This window comes from Festucalex cinctus, chromosome 7, assembly GCF_051991245.1.
Source record: "Festucalex cinctus isolate MCC-2025b chromosome 7, RoL_Fcin_1.0, whole genome shotgun sequence".
Lineage (NCBI taxonomy): Eukaryota > Metazoa > Chordata > Actinopteri > Syngnathiformes > Syngnathidae > Festucalex > Festucalex cinctus.
This window is the reverse complement of record NC_135417.1, coordinates 17,417,964-17,435,841: the sequence shown is the minus strand read 5'-3', so window position 1 is coordinate 17,435,841 and position 17,878 is coordinate 17,417,964. Positions and strand designations below refer to the sequence as shown.

Here is a 17,878-nt window from a genome sequence, read left to right as displayed (position 1 = left end):
GAAAACATGTGGGCTGTGATTGTTCATTGCCCGAGCCCTGAGCAACTGTGATGTCATCTTCAGTCGACAGCAAGTGACAAAATGGTTGCCCCGAGTTGGCAAAAAAAAACAAAAAAACAGCTGGATTTTGCTTCACAACTCATATTCCACAAAAGTAATATGAATCAGAATATCATGTTTAGACGGAGTGAGGTCACGTAAACATTATTGTCAAGACATTTTTAAAGTTGACTTAAAAAAAAAAGATTATAAGGGACTAAAAAGGAAAAGTGTCATGGCGTTTGTTGCCTGCCTTTTCTTATCATGAACAAACACGTGTGCCATCAATCAATACTTGGACTAAATTGCATGTCATTCGGAGTCCGTGGGAGACAAGATTTTGAAAGGCGAGTTGGACTGGCTGGAAATAATGTCCGTGTAAGTAGCCTAAATGAGGAAAAGGTTTTTCCTCAGAAAAGAATCTTATGAATCTTACCATTATTCTCTGCATACATCCGGATTACAGGCATCATTTCAAAAAGCACTTTTGGTTTGGAGTCAACCAGTTTGCAGTTGCGGCGATCCCAGCCAGCCCCCTCCAGATGCAGGCCGCAGACATACACTCCCTCGGCGGGGGGCTGCGTGATGTCATCCTGCATCCACTTGGTTACCTCGTTGCAAAGCACCATGCGATCCAGAGCCCAACCTTTATTGGCCCGGGTGATCTCCTGTGTGAGACCAGGGGGAAAATGTGTTGTTACATTATGAGCAAAATGTCAGAGGTGAAATATGATGTGTTTCACCAAGAGAATCAATGCTGATAACAAGGCTGTAATAGAGGTTCAGTGAAAACACTGTAGAGCAAAGAAGTACACTCCATCAACCAAATTGTTTAGGAGAGGTCGTACCAGCAGAAAGAAAATCAATCGTATATGACTTAAAAAGAGCAGAGAGGAATGTGACAGTTGAATATCTTCAGTCATTTAATTGATTCATTTGATGGACCAACATGGCCTTTAAGCTTTCTATTGGATTGTGCAATATTTTTTATTTGTGTCATACTCAATTGTATCATTAGCTTGAGCCACTCCAAGGTTCGACATTAACAATGGCCCAAGAGTAAAACATTTTTGTTTCAGACTGAAAGGACTTTAACAATCCGGCAGGAAAGGATGTTAGAGGGAGAACGGTTGCTGGAAGTGGCACATCAACTTTGTCTTTAACATACCATAATTTTAACTTAAATGGTGCCCAAAGTAGTCGTAGATAAAGATGTAATTAAGCTCCACTTTCACACCAGCATTTCTCAGTTTTACATAGTTTTCCCTGCCATTTTCCTTTTCCTCGCTTGTCACAGGAAACACTGACATTGGAACAAAAGGGATTTGGGCACTGGAAGTAATTTTCACTTACAGAAGAAACTTCCCCAAAAACTTGACTATTAAAATTTGGAATTTAGGTCAGTGACAGGCAGATGTCACGGTAAATGTATTTAATCAATTTTGCTGTGGCTGTGTAGCTCAGTGGTTAGGGTGTCTGACTTTAGTTCCATGGTTCCCTGGTTCAAACCCAAGTCATTGCAAAACCATTTTTTTTTTTAGGGGTCATGAAATCCCTGGCTAAAATTAACTGGGACCCAGCTGGGCAGCCCAAATGAGACCAATTTACCAGCCCATATCCAACACACGGGTGTGTTGACAGGATTTTTGCCTACAACTAAACACGTTCCGGAGCCTTTGTTATCAGTAATCACCACCTCCAAGGCACTGAAGAAGATACACTGTTGACAACTTAGTATTATTCTCAAGAAGGGATTGAAGTCGTGCTATTTGCTAAACTAAGTTAAGTTTGACACGTATCATTTAACACAAGAATGAAGTGCTTGGGCGATTGAGTACATTTTGATTTTAGTAAGAAAATAGACATAGCCACAAATGGAATTGTACAGAACAAAGACACTAAATATGAGATATTCACTAAAACATACGTAACATATTTATCATGAATATACGGTGCCTGTAGCAGTTCTGACAGGATCACCGGCCATAAAAGCTTAATGTCGAACCTGTTCTCCCATCACCTGGGACTGTGCGTTTGTACAAATGGCCGCCTCTCACTCTGTCTATACCATCTGGTATCCCGCCTCATTGGGGGGCAGGCAGCCCGATGCTGTGTGTACCTGTCTCATAGCTGTCAGAAAACCCTGCGGGTTGAAGAATCCAGTCATCCAGAAGCAGTTTGGTCGCCCTTCAAAGATCCAAGCCTGAAACTGCCGGTTACGCTCAAGTAACTCCGTGAACCAAAATCCCAGAGTGCTGGAAGCCCATGATTCCTTCAGAAGATGACAACACAATGTTACGATGTAAACTGTCGGCTACGCAGTTCAGAGAGGTCAAAAGGGAGACATGAGAAACAATGAAAAGGAATCAATACAATACGTTGCCTGTCTTTTCACTTTGGTAAATTTACTGATGATTGATGAGGGGATTTAAGGCTACTCAACAGCTTGTGTTAAGTGGATGTCTTTTCAGAAAGACCTGTAAGGTTTGCCAAACGAGCATGCTATCAATCCAATATATTTCCACATGCTTGAGGCACCGTGGCTAGTTTGACCACCTGTTGATATCAGCAGGGCAATTCCAAAATACGTGAAATGTTTCAACTCGTCAAGATAAAATCTTGTCCACCCAACCTATTTCTGAACCACTTAAACTCTATCGAGGTCAGAGTTCCTGAGCAAGAGACAAGCTGAGAAAACACAAACTCTTGAAAACACAAACTCCCGAAAAATCTCCCTACTGGATTGTATTACTCGAAATCTGTAATACTGATATTGTTGTCAATTTTGCTTCTGTACTCAAATGTTGTACATTGACATTCCATTTGTCATGCCAATGTTTTTAAGCTGACCTTCTTCCAGCGTTCAGGAATGCGTGCGTCATACATGCAGTCCAGGGCGTCTCGCAGGTTCTCGCTCATGATGATTGTGCCATCGATCGCCAACTTGAGATCAGTTAGAGTGTTTCGAACCAGAACTATGATCCTCTGCATGCGGTCTATCTCCTGGCGAAGGAATATGTTCATCGGCTGGAAAGGACCCATCTTCTGAAGACGTTCTCTCACCTGGGGAGTTTATTTTGTGCGGGAAAAAAATGGGCAGTGAATTTATTCAGTACTGTGTAGTCATTAGAATGATGCCTGCCAACAACAACGGGTGGAATCATCCTTGTTAACTCTTTGAGTATCGTAGATGTGAAATGTCGTCAATGGGAACCCTAACAAGAAGCGCCAGCGACGGAAATTACCGTCAATTCCGAGAATTCGAGTCTTGGTCAGCTCTGACTTTTCTGACTCATTGAGGGCGGTACCTTAAAAAGCGGTGAAGCCTTGTGAATGTTTGCTAACCTTGGCGAATGTTGGTTTTTGCCATAGTATGTTCAAGGTTGCAAACGTTCGCAAAGATCTTCGCAGTTTTATTAAAAACATTTTTTTGTCCTATCCTGTAATAACCTATCAATTCCTCTTAAAAAAAATAATAATAATAATAATCGTAACACCACTGTATCATCGCTAGCATTCAATTTTTATCATGGTTGTAGATCATATGATATGTGTTTTTAGAAGATAGAAGTAGCAATTGTGGGTTTAGTTTCACATTGCATGGACCAAATGTACAGGGGGTTGTGTGGATGGTATGTTGCATTTAGTTAGTTTCATTTCGTCAAGTGGTCTATACTAATGTGGTGAGCCACAAGGGATAGATATTCACCAGGGACCTGTACCTTGTCTCATCATTAACCACATCCCCACTCTACTACTGTACTTAAAAATTGTTTGGATCTAGATTATTTGATGAAATAAAATTGAGTAAATTCAACACGCCTTTTTTTTCAGGGAGTGGCAGGTGACAAAAATAAACAATCATTGCTCCTGATGAGCTAGCATGGATGTTGCCTTCATTCATTCATTTGGTTGTTCAAATTTGCACTAATGTATTTCTGTCATACAAATTGACTTTGTGTAGTGTATATTTATGGCACATTATGAACACTGAAAAACATATTCAGGATATGAGATTTCTATGGCTACTACTATAACAGTAATTATTTGTAATTTATTATTTGTAGCCTCTTCAACTTAGGGAATTTCTTGGAAAATTCCTAATGTGATACTTTTGCATCTTCTCTTCCACTGGTTCTCCTGTTGCTATAGTACATTGGTGTTAATTGACCAACACCCTATTGCTTTCATCAGCCATCCTGCTTTGTTTTCAGAGCCCTGCGTTCTCTGTTACTGTCTTCAACACGCACTAATGCACACTCCACCCCCCTGTCTGCCTTTACCACCCTGCCACTTAGCACGTTTCCAGTGAAAGGTGAACAATATTACTCATGATGTTTTGCTGTACTGAAACACTCCCCTCCGGGTTCACGCATGTGCCCAATAACACTCAGTCAAACACACACACGCACACACACTTACTTCAAAAGGTACATAGTCTGCGGGCAATTTCTCCAGCATGTCGTCAGCCAACCTGGACACCACAGCCTCTCTGGTCTCCCCTCCCCCTGATGAGCTGTCTTTAGGCTGAATACTGAGAATTGTGTCCAAAACGTCCTTTGCTAATTTACTTTGGTAGGTGATGTCTGCATTCGGGTGCAGACCAAAAACCTCTGGTGTGTCATAGGCTGGAAGACCCTGAAGAAAAAAAAAACAAACATATTACATAATAGCATGTCCTGATTAGATATCTGTGATTAAATCTTAAAGCGATCCTTACCTCACAATCAATTTTTTCCACTGTTTTGTCAAATATGTCAAAATGTGTCTGAGACCTATTTAAGTGTGACATCTATGCAGTTTGTGGATTGGATACAGATAAAAGGCAAAAGACTTACACAAAAAAAATTGAATTTGATTTTGGTGCCATTGCGAAGTAGGATGGTGAGTCATTATTCAAGTACAGTACATGCCCAATTGCAGCTGAGTTGAGGAATCAAGTACTTCAATTATTATTAGTTTTTTCAACTCCAAAGCATTTCAAAACCAGATTTGTGCTGCGTTTGGCACATTTCTTGGAGATTGGCCACAGTGGCCAGCCATAGTGCACAAAAAATTGACCGTAGATATCTTTGTCCGAGATTCCTGGAGTTCGTTCTATAATGTGTGCAAAAGTTATTTGTTAAACATGGCTTAATTTTTTTAGTTTTAATATTTATTGTATTTTGTCACTAGACCTCTAAGTGATTTTTGGTCAGGACTGCTACCAATTTTGTCTGACCACATTCATTCTTGTTTTGAGTGCTATCCCTATTGGTTTTAATATTGCATTGGGCAGTTTTTCCTCTTATAGTAGTACTTTCTGCAATCTACTTATTTTACATGCTTGAGGCAATCCTTCCGCAACAGTAAAGTTGACAAGCCATGAAGCCACCACAGGAGACCGAGGATCAAATCCCAAACAAATTCATGTAGTGTATTAGGAACCCGGAGGTCTTTCGTGCAGTGATTATTTCATTTTAAGGTCATTTCTAATTCCTGCATAGCAGACTATTGAGATCATCTCTGTCGAGCTGAACATTCCATTCAAAAACATATGCTTTGAAAATATATGCGGCATATATGTTAGCCAAATCACTTAACCTCATCTTGCTATGGTTTACAATAAAGTAAAATATGAATTCTGGCTTATATGGAAGGTGGTGATGAGGGAGTAACCCTTGGCTACCTTTTGTGCATTAGCATATAGGAAACTATAACTATTCTTGTCTTTCTGCATTAATTTAAACACACAATTGATTGTATGAGCACACACATTCCTAAGTCTAAGCAAAACAAATAAACGTGGTTTGGTGTTTTGATAGAAAATATGTACATACAGTAGTACAGCTCTGTGTGGCTAAAACACAATAGGCTCCAAAGCCTGGCAGTCACCAACATCCATCATAATGAAACAAGCAAAGGATCTGCCCACAGCAGTTCAGCACATTGATATAAATCTGAAATATTGTGTGGGAAAAGGAGTATGTTTGCACTTAATCTGGACTCATTGCAGTCTAAATCTAGATGTGACAAGAGCAGCGTTAATTGTTGTTGTCACAAAAAAAAAAAAGTTATAAAGCAAATACATTTATTGAAATAATCTTACCTGGATATATGAAAGATACTGGTCCACATTGGAACATTTTGGGATGTTATAGCCTTTATAGAAGTTAAATGCAGGTCCAAACATTTCCTCACTAAACCAAACTTTGGCAAAAGTGTTGAGTAGGCGCTTGTCATAGTCATCGGTCACACGGCCCCCATACTGAATTTCTCCAATCATATATCGCACTGTAGTCCAGGACACACCCTGTGAAACAGACACCACACCGGGTACTTGTAGAGTAACAGTAGACACACAAACATACACTTTTTGTAATATATGTGTATATACATTCTAACAGACACTGTCACAATTTGTTGCCAGTTGTGTTGACCATTTGAACAAATATATGCCTCCCTTTTCCTAACACTTCTCAGCAGGAAAACAAAACCACAGAGGGTTCCATTACAAGTCCAGTATCCTGAGGCTGTACACAAAGCAGAAAGATGGATCCATGGACTAGTTAGTGTCATGGGTACAATCTAGGACATAGGTGTCAAACTGCATCCCTCGAGGGCCGCAGTCCTGCAGGTTTTCAAGGTTTCCCACTTTCAACACAGCTGACTCATATTTAAGCTAATCAGAAAGCTGTGCAGGAGCCTGATAATTATCCTGATCATTAAATCAGGTACGTTGGAGTAGAGATACCTCGAAAACATACAGGACTCTGGCCCTCGAGGACCGGATCTTGACATAAGTGATCTAGGAGGAAACAAAAGGGTTCAAGTTGATCTCAGCCCACTAAGCCCACTAAGGAGAAGGAGCCAGATGGGCTGTCATGAAACGACAAGCTCCTGCGTGCCATGTACCATCAACAAATTGAAAGTGACTGAAGCTGAGAAAACATATGCTGGAAAAGCCTGGACTGAAAGACAGCATGCAGGCACTAATCATGGCAGCATAAGAATAGGCCCTAAACACAAAATAGAGGCTGGGGTCTACTACATCAGTCTGTGCAAAGAAGCCCCAGAGATGGTACAGCACATCACAGCAGGGTGTACGATGCTGGCATGCAACGCATACATGTTATGGCACAGAAGGAATAGTGTAGAGGAACATCTGTGCCAAATATGGACAAGAGGTCCAAGATGGTCGAGAACAACCAGGCCAAGATCCTATGGGACTTCCAAATCCAAACTGCCGAACTGGTGATAGCCAACCAGCCTACCATAGTGGTGGTAGATAAAGATCAGAAGACAGCAGTCATGATAGTTGTAGCAATCTCGAAAGACAACAACATCCGGAAAATGGAACACAAAAAAGTGAGCGATCTATTGTAAGAGTAGGGGGGAGCTGTGAGGGTTTGGAGTTGAGGAGCCGAACAACTGTGGGGGACCAAGGTTGCTTTCTCCTCTGAGTCCTGCCACATGGGCAATTGGCGCCGATGTGCTGCTGCTCACATGTAGAAAAAAGCGTCCTGAATGTGTATGTTTCAGTTCTCTGCTGTCGCTTTCAATTGCAACGATGGAGTGAGCGGAGCCAACAGGTGATGGAGAGCATCATGACGTTCTGTCTTTAAGACGCTCTAAAACTGTTCAGTTAAATTCAATTATTTAGTGTTATTGTTAACCTGAATTATTGCAACCTATTGTAACTCGCAGACGATGCACCCAGTTATTGATTGCACGCCGGAGGCCATTATTTGAGGGAATTCACAAACCGACACAGAAAATCTCTGCTCACAAAATGCTCTTCATCCGTCACTGTTTTCCTACCTTCTTGACGTCCGTGTCATCAAGGTGGTTCTGAACAAACTGCACGGTGGCATTAAAGTCAGCCTGGTTAAACTCATAGGGAATGTTCCATCCCAGGGGGCCATACTTTCTCCTTTCCTGCACAGTGCTATGAAGAAATGCAACCCCGTACAAAATTGGCTTCCACTGGGCCATGTTGCTGACATCCAAAAGGTCCTGGTTAATGCCTGGTGAGGGAAACATGGATGTATGCATTAGTAATAGGTGTAAAATTGGAGTTATGACACAAGATCTTCCTGCAGCTGAAAGCTTATGTGTTACTTTAGTAGATTTGGCCAGCAAAGGGGTTTACAAGTCTCCAAGATATCACCCACGCTCCAAGTGGATAAAAGTGTGGTGAAATGATTTGAAACAGTCGGTCATCATAAAATTCTTTGGAAAACAAATGTGGTTTATTTAGTACTTTGGCTAACAAAAACTCACAAAACAATGCGGTTCAATATATTCTACATGTGTTTGTTTTTAATCTCATAAAGAATAGAAATGATAGAAATTATTCACTGAAGGACTCAAGTGTTGAAAACAAGTGCACGCCACACTTTTCAATTGTCCCTTGGGAATCTCATGGATCCCTTCCAGCTTGAGGCAGGCACACACAGCTGGTTTATACATATTATTTATTTATTTTTATCCCGCTCGCTCCAAACAAAACTGTCACTTGCTTATTTAAAATTTCAAGTACCTTGCATCCTGTTAGTGTTGAGGCAACCATTTTAATGAATTTATCTACACATTTTATCTGCACAGTTTCTTCTAATCCGCACAAATTAGATATGTTGTTGAGAAACGGGGAAAAAATATGTTAATAACTGACTTCCTTTTCAATCATCTGTCAGACACCTCTGTGCTGATGAACAGATCGATCTGTTTACATTTGTATTCATTTCTGCCAAATTTATGATTGGCAACGATCTTGGACGCAAGTAGAGAATTGACTGAGGTCAGGATGTGTGAATCTTTATTTCTAGCACAACCACAATTCGGTTGCCTTGCTTTGAAAATCCTGATTTTCAGTTAACTCTTTTCCTTTAAAATTAACCTAAGCAAAGAACTGGTCTTGCCGTTTCATCTGAAAGGTTGAATTAATTAAAAAAAAATATATAATGCATTAAAAAAAAATGTATTTCAGTGGGTGTCAATTATACGCTGATTTTTGCTATTCGCAGATCGGCAGGTGTCAATTGTAAATATATTGTTCATGAAAATAACTTTCCTTTTCAGTTCCCAGAATGTATTGCGTGGTGCAATGCATTTAATTAATAAAGTTAAAAGGACCTTAATCATTATCATATGTGTTACTAGTTGAATGTGTTTCTTATTTAACAAATGTACAAAGTATATTTGATTTATTGTGTACTGTTTTATTTTATATTTTTAAAGCATTATCTTACCTGTGTGGTGTGTGATTTTCCACAGTGCTTCCTTATTTGAAGAAATGTCACTCTTGAAGACTGATAATTTCCCGTTAGCATGTCAACATTAGCATTTTAGCGCTAGAGATGGTTTAAAAACAAAGCATGTTTTGTATTTAAATATACAGTACAATGTGTACTATTTTTCTTCTCGTGTGTTTTGTTTTACAGTGAACTCCAACTGGATGTCATAAAACAGCTTAAAGGAATCTTAGGGATGGCAGAATCGCATACGCTAACCAGAATGTACATTCACAACATTTGCCTGATTATTTTGGCTGATGTTTAAAAGGCCATAATCAGATGATTTAATTTAATTGTATTATGGACAAAAGTCTTGAGAAACACAAAAAATAAAGGTTGTAATGAGTCATCTTCCTACAATGTTTCTGATTAGGAACACTACTGTACCTCCATAGGTCCTTTTAAGCCCCGCCTTCAAGCCCTGTGGGGGCTCGTTTGTAAACTTGATGGACATTTGGAGGAGGGTGATAGGGAAGAGTCTGTGAACCTCAGTGGTCATCCACAGGCGGAAACTGTCATGGACAAAATCTGTCTCTGTTATTATGTCCATTAGCTCGTCCATGAAATCCAGCCCAAGGTGGCAGTTCTGGAGTAAGGCCCAGCCACCCTGAAGACAATGAATATTGGCGTTGTTAACCCACTTACAATGTATAATAAGAGGTAACCAAGAGTCCAAAAACCACAGAGCTGAAAGAGGAAAACATTTTTAAACAGATGTTTCGCATTCACTTACATTAGCCATGTTCTGCTGCAGAAGTTTACGGGCATGGACCTCTTGTCCTTGTCCCATGGAGACATATCGGGTCTCAATCTTCAGTCGTTTTCCCAAAGCAATGATGGAGTCTGTTGGGTCAGAACCCATCGACAAGAAACAGATCAGAGGCGTTCGCGAGTCAGATTCCTCCCAAGTCTGTTCCAAGTCAAGAATGGCCCCTTCTGTGTATTTCTCCCCCATTGCATCCATTATGTATTTACGGGCCTGCGGGAAAGGATCAGAGTGATGTGAGCTAAAGCAACGATAATTCAGAAAAGCAAATTTAGATAGATTTTTTTTCCTGTACTTTCTGCAAGGCTGTCTACTGAATGAAAGGTTCGAGGTCTTTATTTTCTTTCTTTTGAGTCAGGAGTAAACCTTGCTTTAAGAGATCAGAAAAGGACAGCTGCGCTACTGTTTGTGAATGGAACAAAAACTCCACTTCAGGCTTAAAAGCATGACGTAACTAAACAGTCTATCGGGAGCAAAGTAAATATCCATTAGCCAGTACAGCTACTCGAGCTCAGAAAGCCTGTGAAAGACAGATGCTTGATCAAATATTGTATATGCCGCTCGTAATTTTTGAAAAGCTTTGACCTGGGGACATGTTAATGTAAATTAGGAGCTTTTTCCATGCAAGTTAAACCAGAAAAACATATTTTTATTTAGTTTCCAGCTCTGGGCTGTGTTTTTAATTAACCATCTGCCATTAGGGTCTTCTATCTGCTTTATTAGTCTGTTGTGTTCTGTTAATTATGAAGGTCTGGTCCGAGAAAATAAAAAAAAATCCAGGGCCCAGATTGTAACAATTGCTTTTAAGGTATTTAATGTGCCACACCACCTAGCATACAATTTCAGTCAATGCTCACGATTGTGTCATTTCTAACCTGTGCAATAGTTCGGTCGGGACACCAGCAGCGAATAAGAAGCAGGCGCCTAAAACAGTCCAGTGTCTGGTCGTAGGAATTTGGGACCGTTTCCTCCTCTGGCGCTTCCTTATCAAACCACACCTTCCACTGCTTCTCATTGCGATTTATCTGTGAGAAAAATATTACAAATATAACATATCTTTATATTAGCATCAGAAAGGAATTTCTGTTTTGGTTAATAAAGCTCAAATTCAGTATAGTGATCAAATAAAGAGAGGGGAAATCGGAAGTTTCTATTAAATGATGAAATATATTCCTTGTGCACACCTGAAAACACGTCACTAATTATCCAAATTGTCCTAATGTGTTTTGGGAACATAATGAACGTGGGCCTTTCTGCACCAATTCTCAGCAGGTTTTGCTCCTGATCATTCTGTTTTCCCAAGTATACAGTAACAAGATTCTCTCTTTGAATATGATAACTTGACTGCTTTTTTTTTTTTTTTTTTTTTTTTTTTTTTTTTTTTTTTTAAATATAGCACGTTAACTACACCATATGGTGTTCAAAGTGCTTTACAATGCCTCACATTCACCCATTCACATATCAGTGGTCGGCGCGGCCAGGTACACTGGGAGCAAACCGGGATTCAGTGTCCTGCTCAAGGACACTTCGACATGGTCACCAGGGGTGAGGATCGAACCCACAACCTCTCGGATGGGAGATGACCACTCTACCACTGAGTCATGCCGCCCCACAATAAATACTAATTACGCAGATCTATGTACAGAGGTACCTTGACTTACGAGTAATTTGTTCAGTGACTAAGCTCATTACTCAATTTACTCATATCAAATGAATTTTTAGATTCAGAGTGTTTTTATCCCAATGGTTTCCCCATTGAATGAAATAAATTGAAACACCATAAATTGGTTGAAGCCCCAAAAAAATACCAACCATGTTGTTTCTCAGTCGCTTTGGCACATTTCTCAGATCACAATTGAAATAGTCAGAAAAACTTGTTCAGTATTCACAATCACGTCATGGTGCCACTTATGCACATAAAATATGAACAAGTTAAATAGTGCTGTCACTATTGAATATTTTTAGAGTCGATTATTTAATCGATTAATGGACTAATCTGATTCATTTTAATTTTGCCTTCTATTACAAAAGCATTTTTTACTTGATTACTGTGTATTAACCAGTGATTGGTGGTTATTTCGTACTAGATAAAAAAAAAAAATTAAAAAGTGGGTGGGGGGATTGATGTGTTACCTGTTCGGTCATTGTTTTCCAAAGTAAAAACAGATGTCTGTAAATGTCTTATTTTGATTAAACACAAATGAAAATCAGTCTTCTTTCATGAAGGATTACAGAAATTAGTGAACAATTACTGCTGAAATCATAAAAAATCAAAGGATATGGACAATTTTAAATTAAAAAATGTCGATGACTGGATTATTAAAATAGTTGTCGATTAATTTGATAATCGATTACTCGATTAATTTTGACAGCTGTAGTTACAAATACTTTGGCATATCCATCTAAAAAATTGTGCACAATTCTGTTTCCGAGATTATTAATTGCTGTTGCCATTTTGATCAAAAAGTATTATAATGGGTTTCTGTTGAATAGTAGCATTTAGGTATTTTGCATGCCTTTACATGCAAAATGGTTGAACAAGTTGTCATAATATGTGAAACATTCAACTTTTCATTACTGTTTTTGCCAGGCGAATCTTGACTTTCTCTAACGAAGCATGTGTGAAGCATTCAATCAATAACTTTTCTAAAATAGCTCAATTTAGGGGAAGATATTTGTTTTGATGTGGATGAATTTGTGGGCCAGTAGTTGTTTGTGTATTTAACTTTTACAATTTTACTTTGTGTTCGATAAACTGTGCAAAATAAAGTGCAGCTTTACAGTTGGTGTAGTGTTTTGAACTGATTTGTTTGAAGTTTGAGCCAGACAGGGCCTCAGAAGGTTTGAACTTTCTCTTTCACTCAGGAGAGGATAGACAGCACAATCTCAGAGGCTAATTTCATTAAACAAAGAACTGTTAATCCACCGCTTCATGTTAATCATCAAGTCAGGAGCACACACGTGGATTTGAGCGTGTGTGTGCTCACATGCTTTTCAAAAACTAATTGAAGTTTCTCCGAACTAAGCTCATTTTACAGAGCACTGACTTTCTCGCGCCATATGGGAGCTACCTGGCTGTCACTCACCCGTGTGTGTGTGTGTGTGTGTGTTCTTGTACATAATACATAGTGAGGACCAAAATACGTCTTTATCCAACAGAATGAGGACATTTTTGGGAAGTGAGGACATTTTGGCCGGTCCTCACTTTGCAAGACCTCTTTTTGAAGGTCAAGACTTGGTTTTAGAGTTGAGGTTTGAATTGGGTTATGGTTGCAGTTAGGGTAAGGGTTAGATTTAGGCAATCATTTTTGATGGTTGCGGTTAGGGCAGGGGTGTCAAACTCATGTTAGCTCAGGGGCCGCATGGAGGAAAATATATTATCAAGTGGGCCGGATCGGTAAAATCTAGGGATGTAACTTAAAAACGATCAATTATACGCAAATTTTCGTTATTTGTGTGCCAGCCCTAAATGACGGAACTCAACTGTAATCATATTGTTCCAAAAAATAATACAAATGCAAGTGGAACGTGGCAACACTGAGTCCTGGAAGTTAAATCGACCTGTTTTGCGTATATATTGTTCCCAGAATGCATAGTGTGGCACAGTTAATGACGCTATAAGGATGCCAATCCTTGTCGAATTTGTTCCCAGTAATTGAATTTGTGTTGTATTTAGCATACTTCACTTATTTAGCCTATTATAGCAATAACAAGTTAATATTTTGTCTATAATTAATTTGATACTTTCATTATTTTTCACGTACAATTAGTACCTTTAGAAACACATTTTGCAACTTACTGTCGACTGAAAATGACATTGCAAGGGCTCAGGTAACCAATCACAACTCACCTGTTTTCTTGGTTTGGTCGTGTGACATTCACAAGCTGAGCTGTGATTGGTTACCTGAGCCCTTGTGATGTCATTTTCAGTCGACAGCAATTTGCAAAATGTGTTTTTAAAGGTACTAAATGTATGTGAAAAATAATGAAAATATAAAATTTACTATCGACAAAATATTAATGTTTGACTGCCAAAAATGGCTAAATAAGTAAAGTATCCCTTTAACATGTTTGTCGGTCTATGATTAAAAATAATAATAATAATTATAATAATAATTAAACAAACCGTAACTTTAAGTATACCGACATCCAGGACGACGATTCCCCGTACAAGTTGCATTGCTCATCTGAGGACTATTTGTGAAGTTACAAATTTTATACAAATTGATTGTGGCCAATTGATTAATTAGTCCGACATTACATTTGTATTTTTTTTTTTTTAACTTGACAAAAATCCTCTTGCGGGCCGGATTAAACCCCTTTGTGGGCCTGATCCGGCCCGCGGGCCTTATGTTTGACACCACTGGGTTAGGGTAAGGCTCTAGGAAATGCATTGTCAATGGATGTCCTCACAAACATATATGTACAAGGATGTGTGTGTGTGTGTGTGTGTGTGTGTGCATAAACAGACATTTGACTTGCTTCTAAGAGCAAGTCACGTTTTTGAAAACTATCCATAGGAACCAGAAACACGTTTGTTGTACCTGATCCAGCACATCAGAGAACTCCCAGTGTTTGCTGAGGGCCACAAGATTGAGCCAGGTCATGTCAAGTATCCATTTTGCAGGTTTTGGAGGGCACGCCTTTAGGTCCAGGGATGCACCTCCTGAATGTTACACAAAGTCACAAAAACGTATTCCGTCATGAAACAATCACTCGCTTATTGTCAAAGGAGCGACCAAAAACCGGTTGGAACTGACCAGTGGAAATCTTACCTCGATTTCACTAAACATCCAACTGCCTGACTGTGTTTTTTAGCCATGCCGCTGTTTTGTCTAATGAGATCAAATTATACCTTATTGTAAAAATGAATTCATACTGAGTCACTGTTCAACAGGTCTGAACTGGCAGATGGTGGATCTGCATGCATGTCGACTGTGTAAGCTTTGGCCTTTGAAATAGTCCACACCTGATTTCTTTTATTTTTCTATTGAGAAGCAGTTGGCTTTGGTACTAGCCACTAAATGTAACATTTAAAGAAATATACTGTAATGTAATTAGAATTTGAGTTTAACCTTGTCAAGGAGGCTTGGGGATCTTTTTACAGTTGTTGCTTTCATGTGTTGCAAGCTGGAGCCATGATTACATGTTTTCTGTACGGCTGGCATCTACTAGTATTTGCACTTGCGAAGTCACATCAAATGCAACTCCATTTCATTTTATTAGGGGATTAAATATGAGTGGACTAAAATCCACATTTTAGCACTGTTACGTGTTGCACTTAGTAAAAACCACACAGACTATATACATACAATTGCAAGAAAAACTATGTCAACACTTTGTAATAACTGAGATTTTTGCATTAACTAGTCCAGGTGTGAAGCCTCTTGTTTAGAGATTTGTGAAAGCGTGTGGATTTTTGGATAGTTTCAGTTCAAAATCAAAACAATAAATAGATATTATTACTATGTCCAATTAACACATTCATTGCCAGACCAGCAAAAAACTGCATCATTTGATGTCTTTTTCCGTCAATGGCAGTGAATGAGTTAACATAACATGTATTTCATATATGTTAAGAAACCTTTTATTTATTTGTTTATTTATTTATTTATTTGACTGTCATGCATACTCATGTGCTTTGGGGAAATTTATGTCAATAAAAATCCCGGATGTGTTTTGGTTTGTGTTTTGTTTTGTTATTTTGGTTTGGTTTGGTCTTAGTTTAGTCTTTTCTTTGAACTCATCATCCCAGTTTTGTCTTCCAATCAGCACCCTCTGCCCCTTGTGTCATTTCCAGGTGTTTGTCATTGTCTAATTAGTCTGCTCCTATTTAGTTCCCTCCTTCCCTGCACCTCTTGTTGGATCATTGGTTTGTGTCGTGAGCCTTTGTCATTCGTCTCAAGTTAGTCTTCTATTTTTGTCTTTGGAAATGAAACCCTTTTTGTTCCTTACATCCATTAGCCTGCCTGACCTCCCTGTTTCCTGCACTTGGGTCCTCCACCACGCCAAAACCTAACAGGGTGATACCTATCCTAGTGTAGGAATAATTGTAAATAATTAGTTGCACATTTGCTGCAATGAAAAACTGCTTCTGCTTGCAATGAAGACTGCTTTGCTTGCAAATAATTGCTTCTGCTTGCAACGAAGAATGCTTTGCTCTGTTCCCACTCACATTCACATAGCCTGTCTATTTGAAGATGACTCAAAAAGCTGAAGAACCACAACATCTAACGCAGCAGAATGGTTTGAGCCAGTCTGCTGAGGCCACCTGTTTTCTGTTAAGAAATGATTGCAAACTTGACCACACACGTACTCAGCAATCTTCCACTCACATGCACAACACAGACAAACAAGTACACTGTGTTCCAACTATACCTTGCATTTGCATTTTTAGGGTTGGAACACACATGTAACTAGGGGCATGGGAACCAAATAAAAAGAGAAGTGAGGGGAGGAATCTTCAGAGAGTGCAGAAGTGAATTGTGTCACTCAGTTCCCTTCCTTTCTCCTAGCGAGCCCTGAACTGAGTGTCTTCTCTCCTTTTTGTGTCGTGTTTAATAGATGTTAACAGGTAAACCTGACACCTATAGGCAAAAACACCTAGCTGGCTTTAAAACAGCCAATTTAACAGTTTCACAAAGTTCACATTTAAATGCAAATGATTTGCTCACATATCTGTCTTTCACCTTTGATAAGCGTGAGAAATTCCTCGTGCTTGACCCTGTTGCACTGCATGTCGATCTTCAGCGTCAAGAGCAGAGTAAAGAGAAACTTGTGTTTTTCGTACAAGCCTCGCGCTGCATACTTGTACACCTTGAAGGTCATGAACTCGATAATGTTAGCGATGCGCTTGCTGGTGATGGGACTTTTGAAGGACCTGTAACATACATAAAAAAAAAAAAAAGGTAACAAAATATCCATCAATGTGTTGATGAATGAATAAACAAACTCCAATTAGATTTTGGACATGTATTTTTGGGGAAAATTTATAAATTAAAAAGTGTTGGACCTAAAATGGAACCCTGTGGAACACCACAAGCCAACTTCTGAGCTCCTCACAAGGAGACTTCACCCATGGTGACAACAAGAAATCCTGCCAGTGAGGTCAGATTTAAACTAATTAAAAACTTTTGAGTCTGATCATTATGTGCAGCCTGTTTAAAATGATATTGTGGTCTACTTTATCAAAGGCTGTACTCAGATCCACTAAAACCAGGAGAGAGAGTTTTCTCATGTCGACATCTGATATTTAAAACTCAGATCAGTACTGTGTCAGTACTGTGATTTTGTCCAAAACCCTGAATGAAATATTCTATGCAAACCACTGGTATTCAAGAAATCATTTAACTGGTTAAAAACAATCTCTAAAATTTAACTTTAAAAAGGCTGATTGGTCTTTCTATTGTCAGCTTTGCAGTATCTAGTATCTTAATTATTTCTCTTCAGAAGGGGCTTGACAATGGCCATCTTAGACATAAATGGAAAAAAAAAACCCTTTCTTTCCTTTAGTCTACTCCCAGATTAGAATTGTCATTTTTAGAAAAGACTTGAACAATAACGAATGAGTTGCCTGTGATCACTATGCTATTTTTGGAAACAACAGTTTCAAAGGGCTGATACATCACGGCTAGTGCACCTTCTAAATAGTGCAGAAATGCCAGTGGCAATATAGCAAACAAATCCTTCATTGGGTTTGCAAATCAAACCAGCGTCTGGGCTAACAAAAGTTGGATTGGATCTATAACATAAAAACAGAAACCTCTATAACTGATCATAAATGATGAATACATTTTAA

General features: G+C 39.0%; 1 protein-coding gene across 3 annotated transcripts in view; it reads right to left on the bottom strand.

Moving 5' to 3' along the window:
* dnah5 (dynein, axonemal, heavy chain 5) overlaps window positions 1–17,878 on the bottom strand; it is a 101,368-nt gene that overhangs the window by 1,881 nt on the left and 81,609 nt on the right. For 2 of the 3 annotated variants that reach the window (XM_077527038.1, XM_077527037.1), the window contains exons 79-89: window positions 16,770–16,960; window positions 14,625–14,746; window positions 10,956–11,105; window positions 10,048–10,293; window positions 9,702–9,921; window positions 7,840–8,045; window positions 6,128–6,331; window positions 4,462–4,677; window positions 2,890–3,102; window positions 2,159–2,311; window positions 476–707 (exon numbers count right to left, since the gene is read on the bottom strand). In XM_077527038.1, coding sequence (XP_077383164.1) covers window positions 476–707; window positions 2,159–2,311; window positions 2,890–3,102; window positions 4,462–4,677; window positions 6,128–6,331; window positions 7,840–8,045; window positions 9,702–9,921; window positions 10,048–10,293; window positions 10,956–11,105; window positions 14,625–14,746; window positions 16,770–16,960 — 2,153 coding nt within the window. Of the gene's footprint in view, window positions 1–475; window positions 708–2,158; window positions 2,312–2,889; window positions 3,103–4,461; window positions 4,678–6,127; window positions 6,332–7,839; window positions 8,046–9,268; window positions 9,372–9,701; window positions 9,922–10,047; window positions 10,294–10,955; window positions 11,106–14,624; window positions 14,747–16,769; window positions 16,961–17,878 lie in introns of those variants that run through there. The other variant, XM_077527039.1, reaches the window with a different exon arrangement.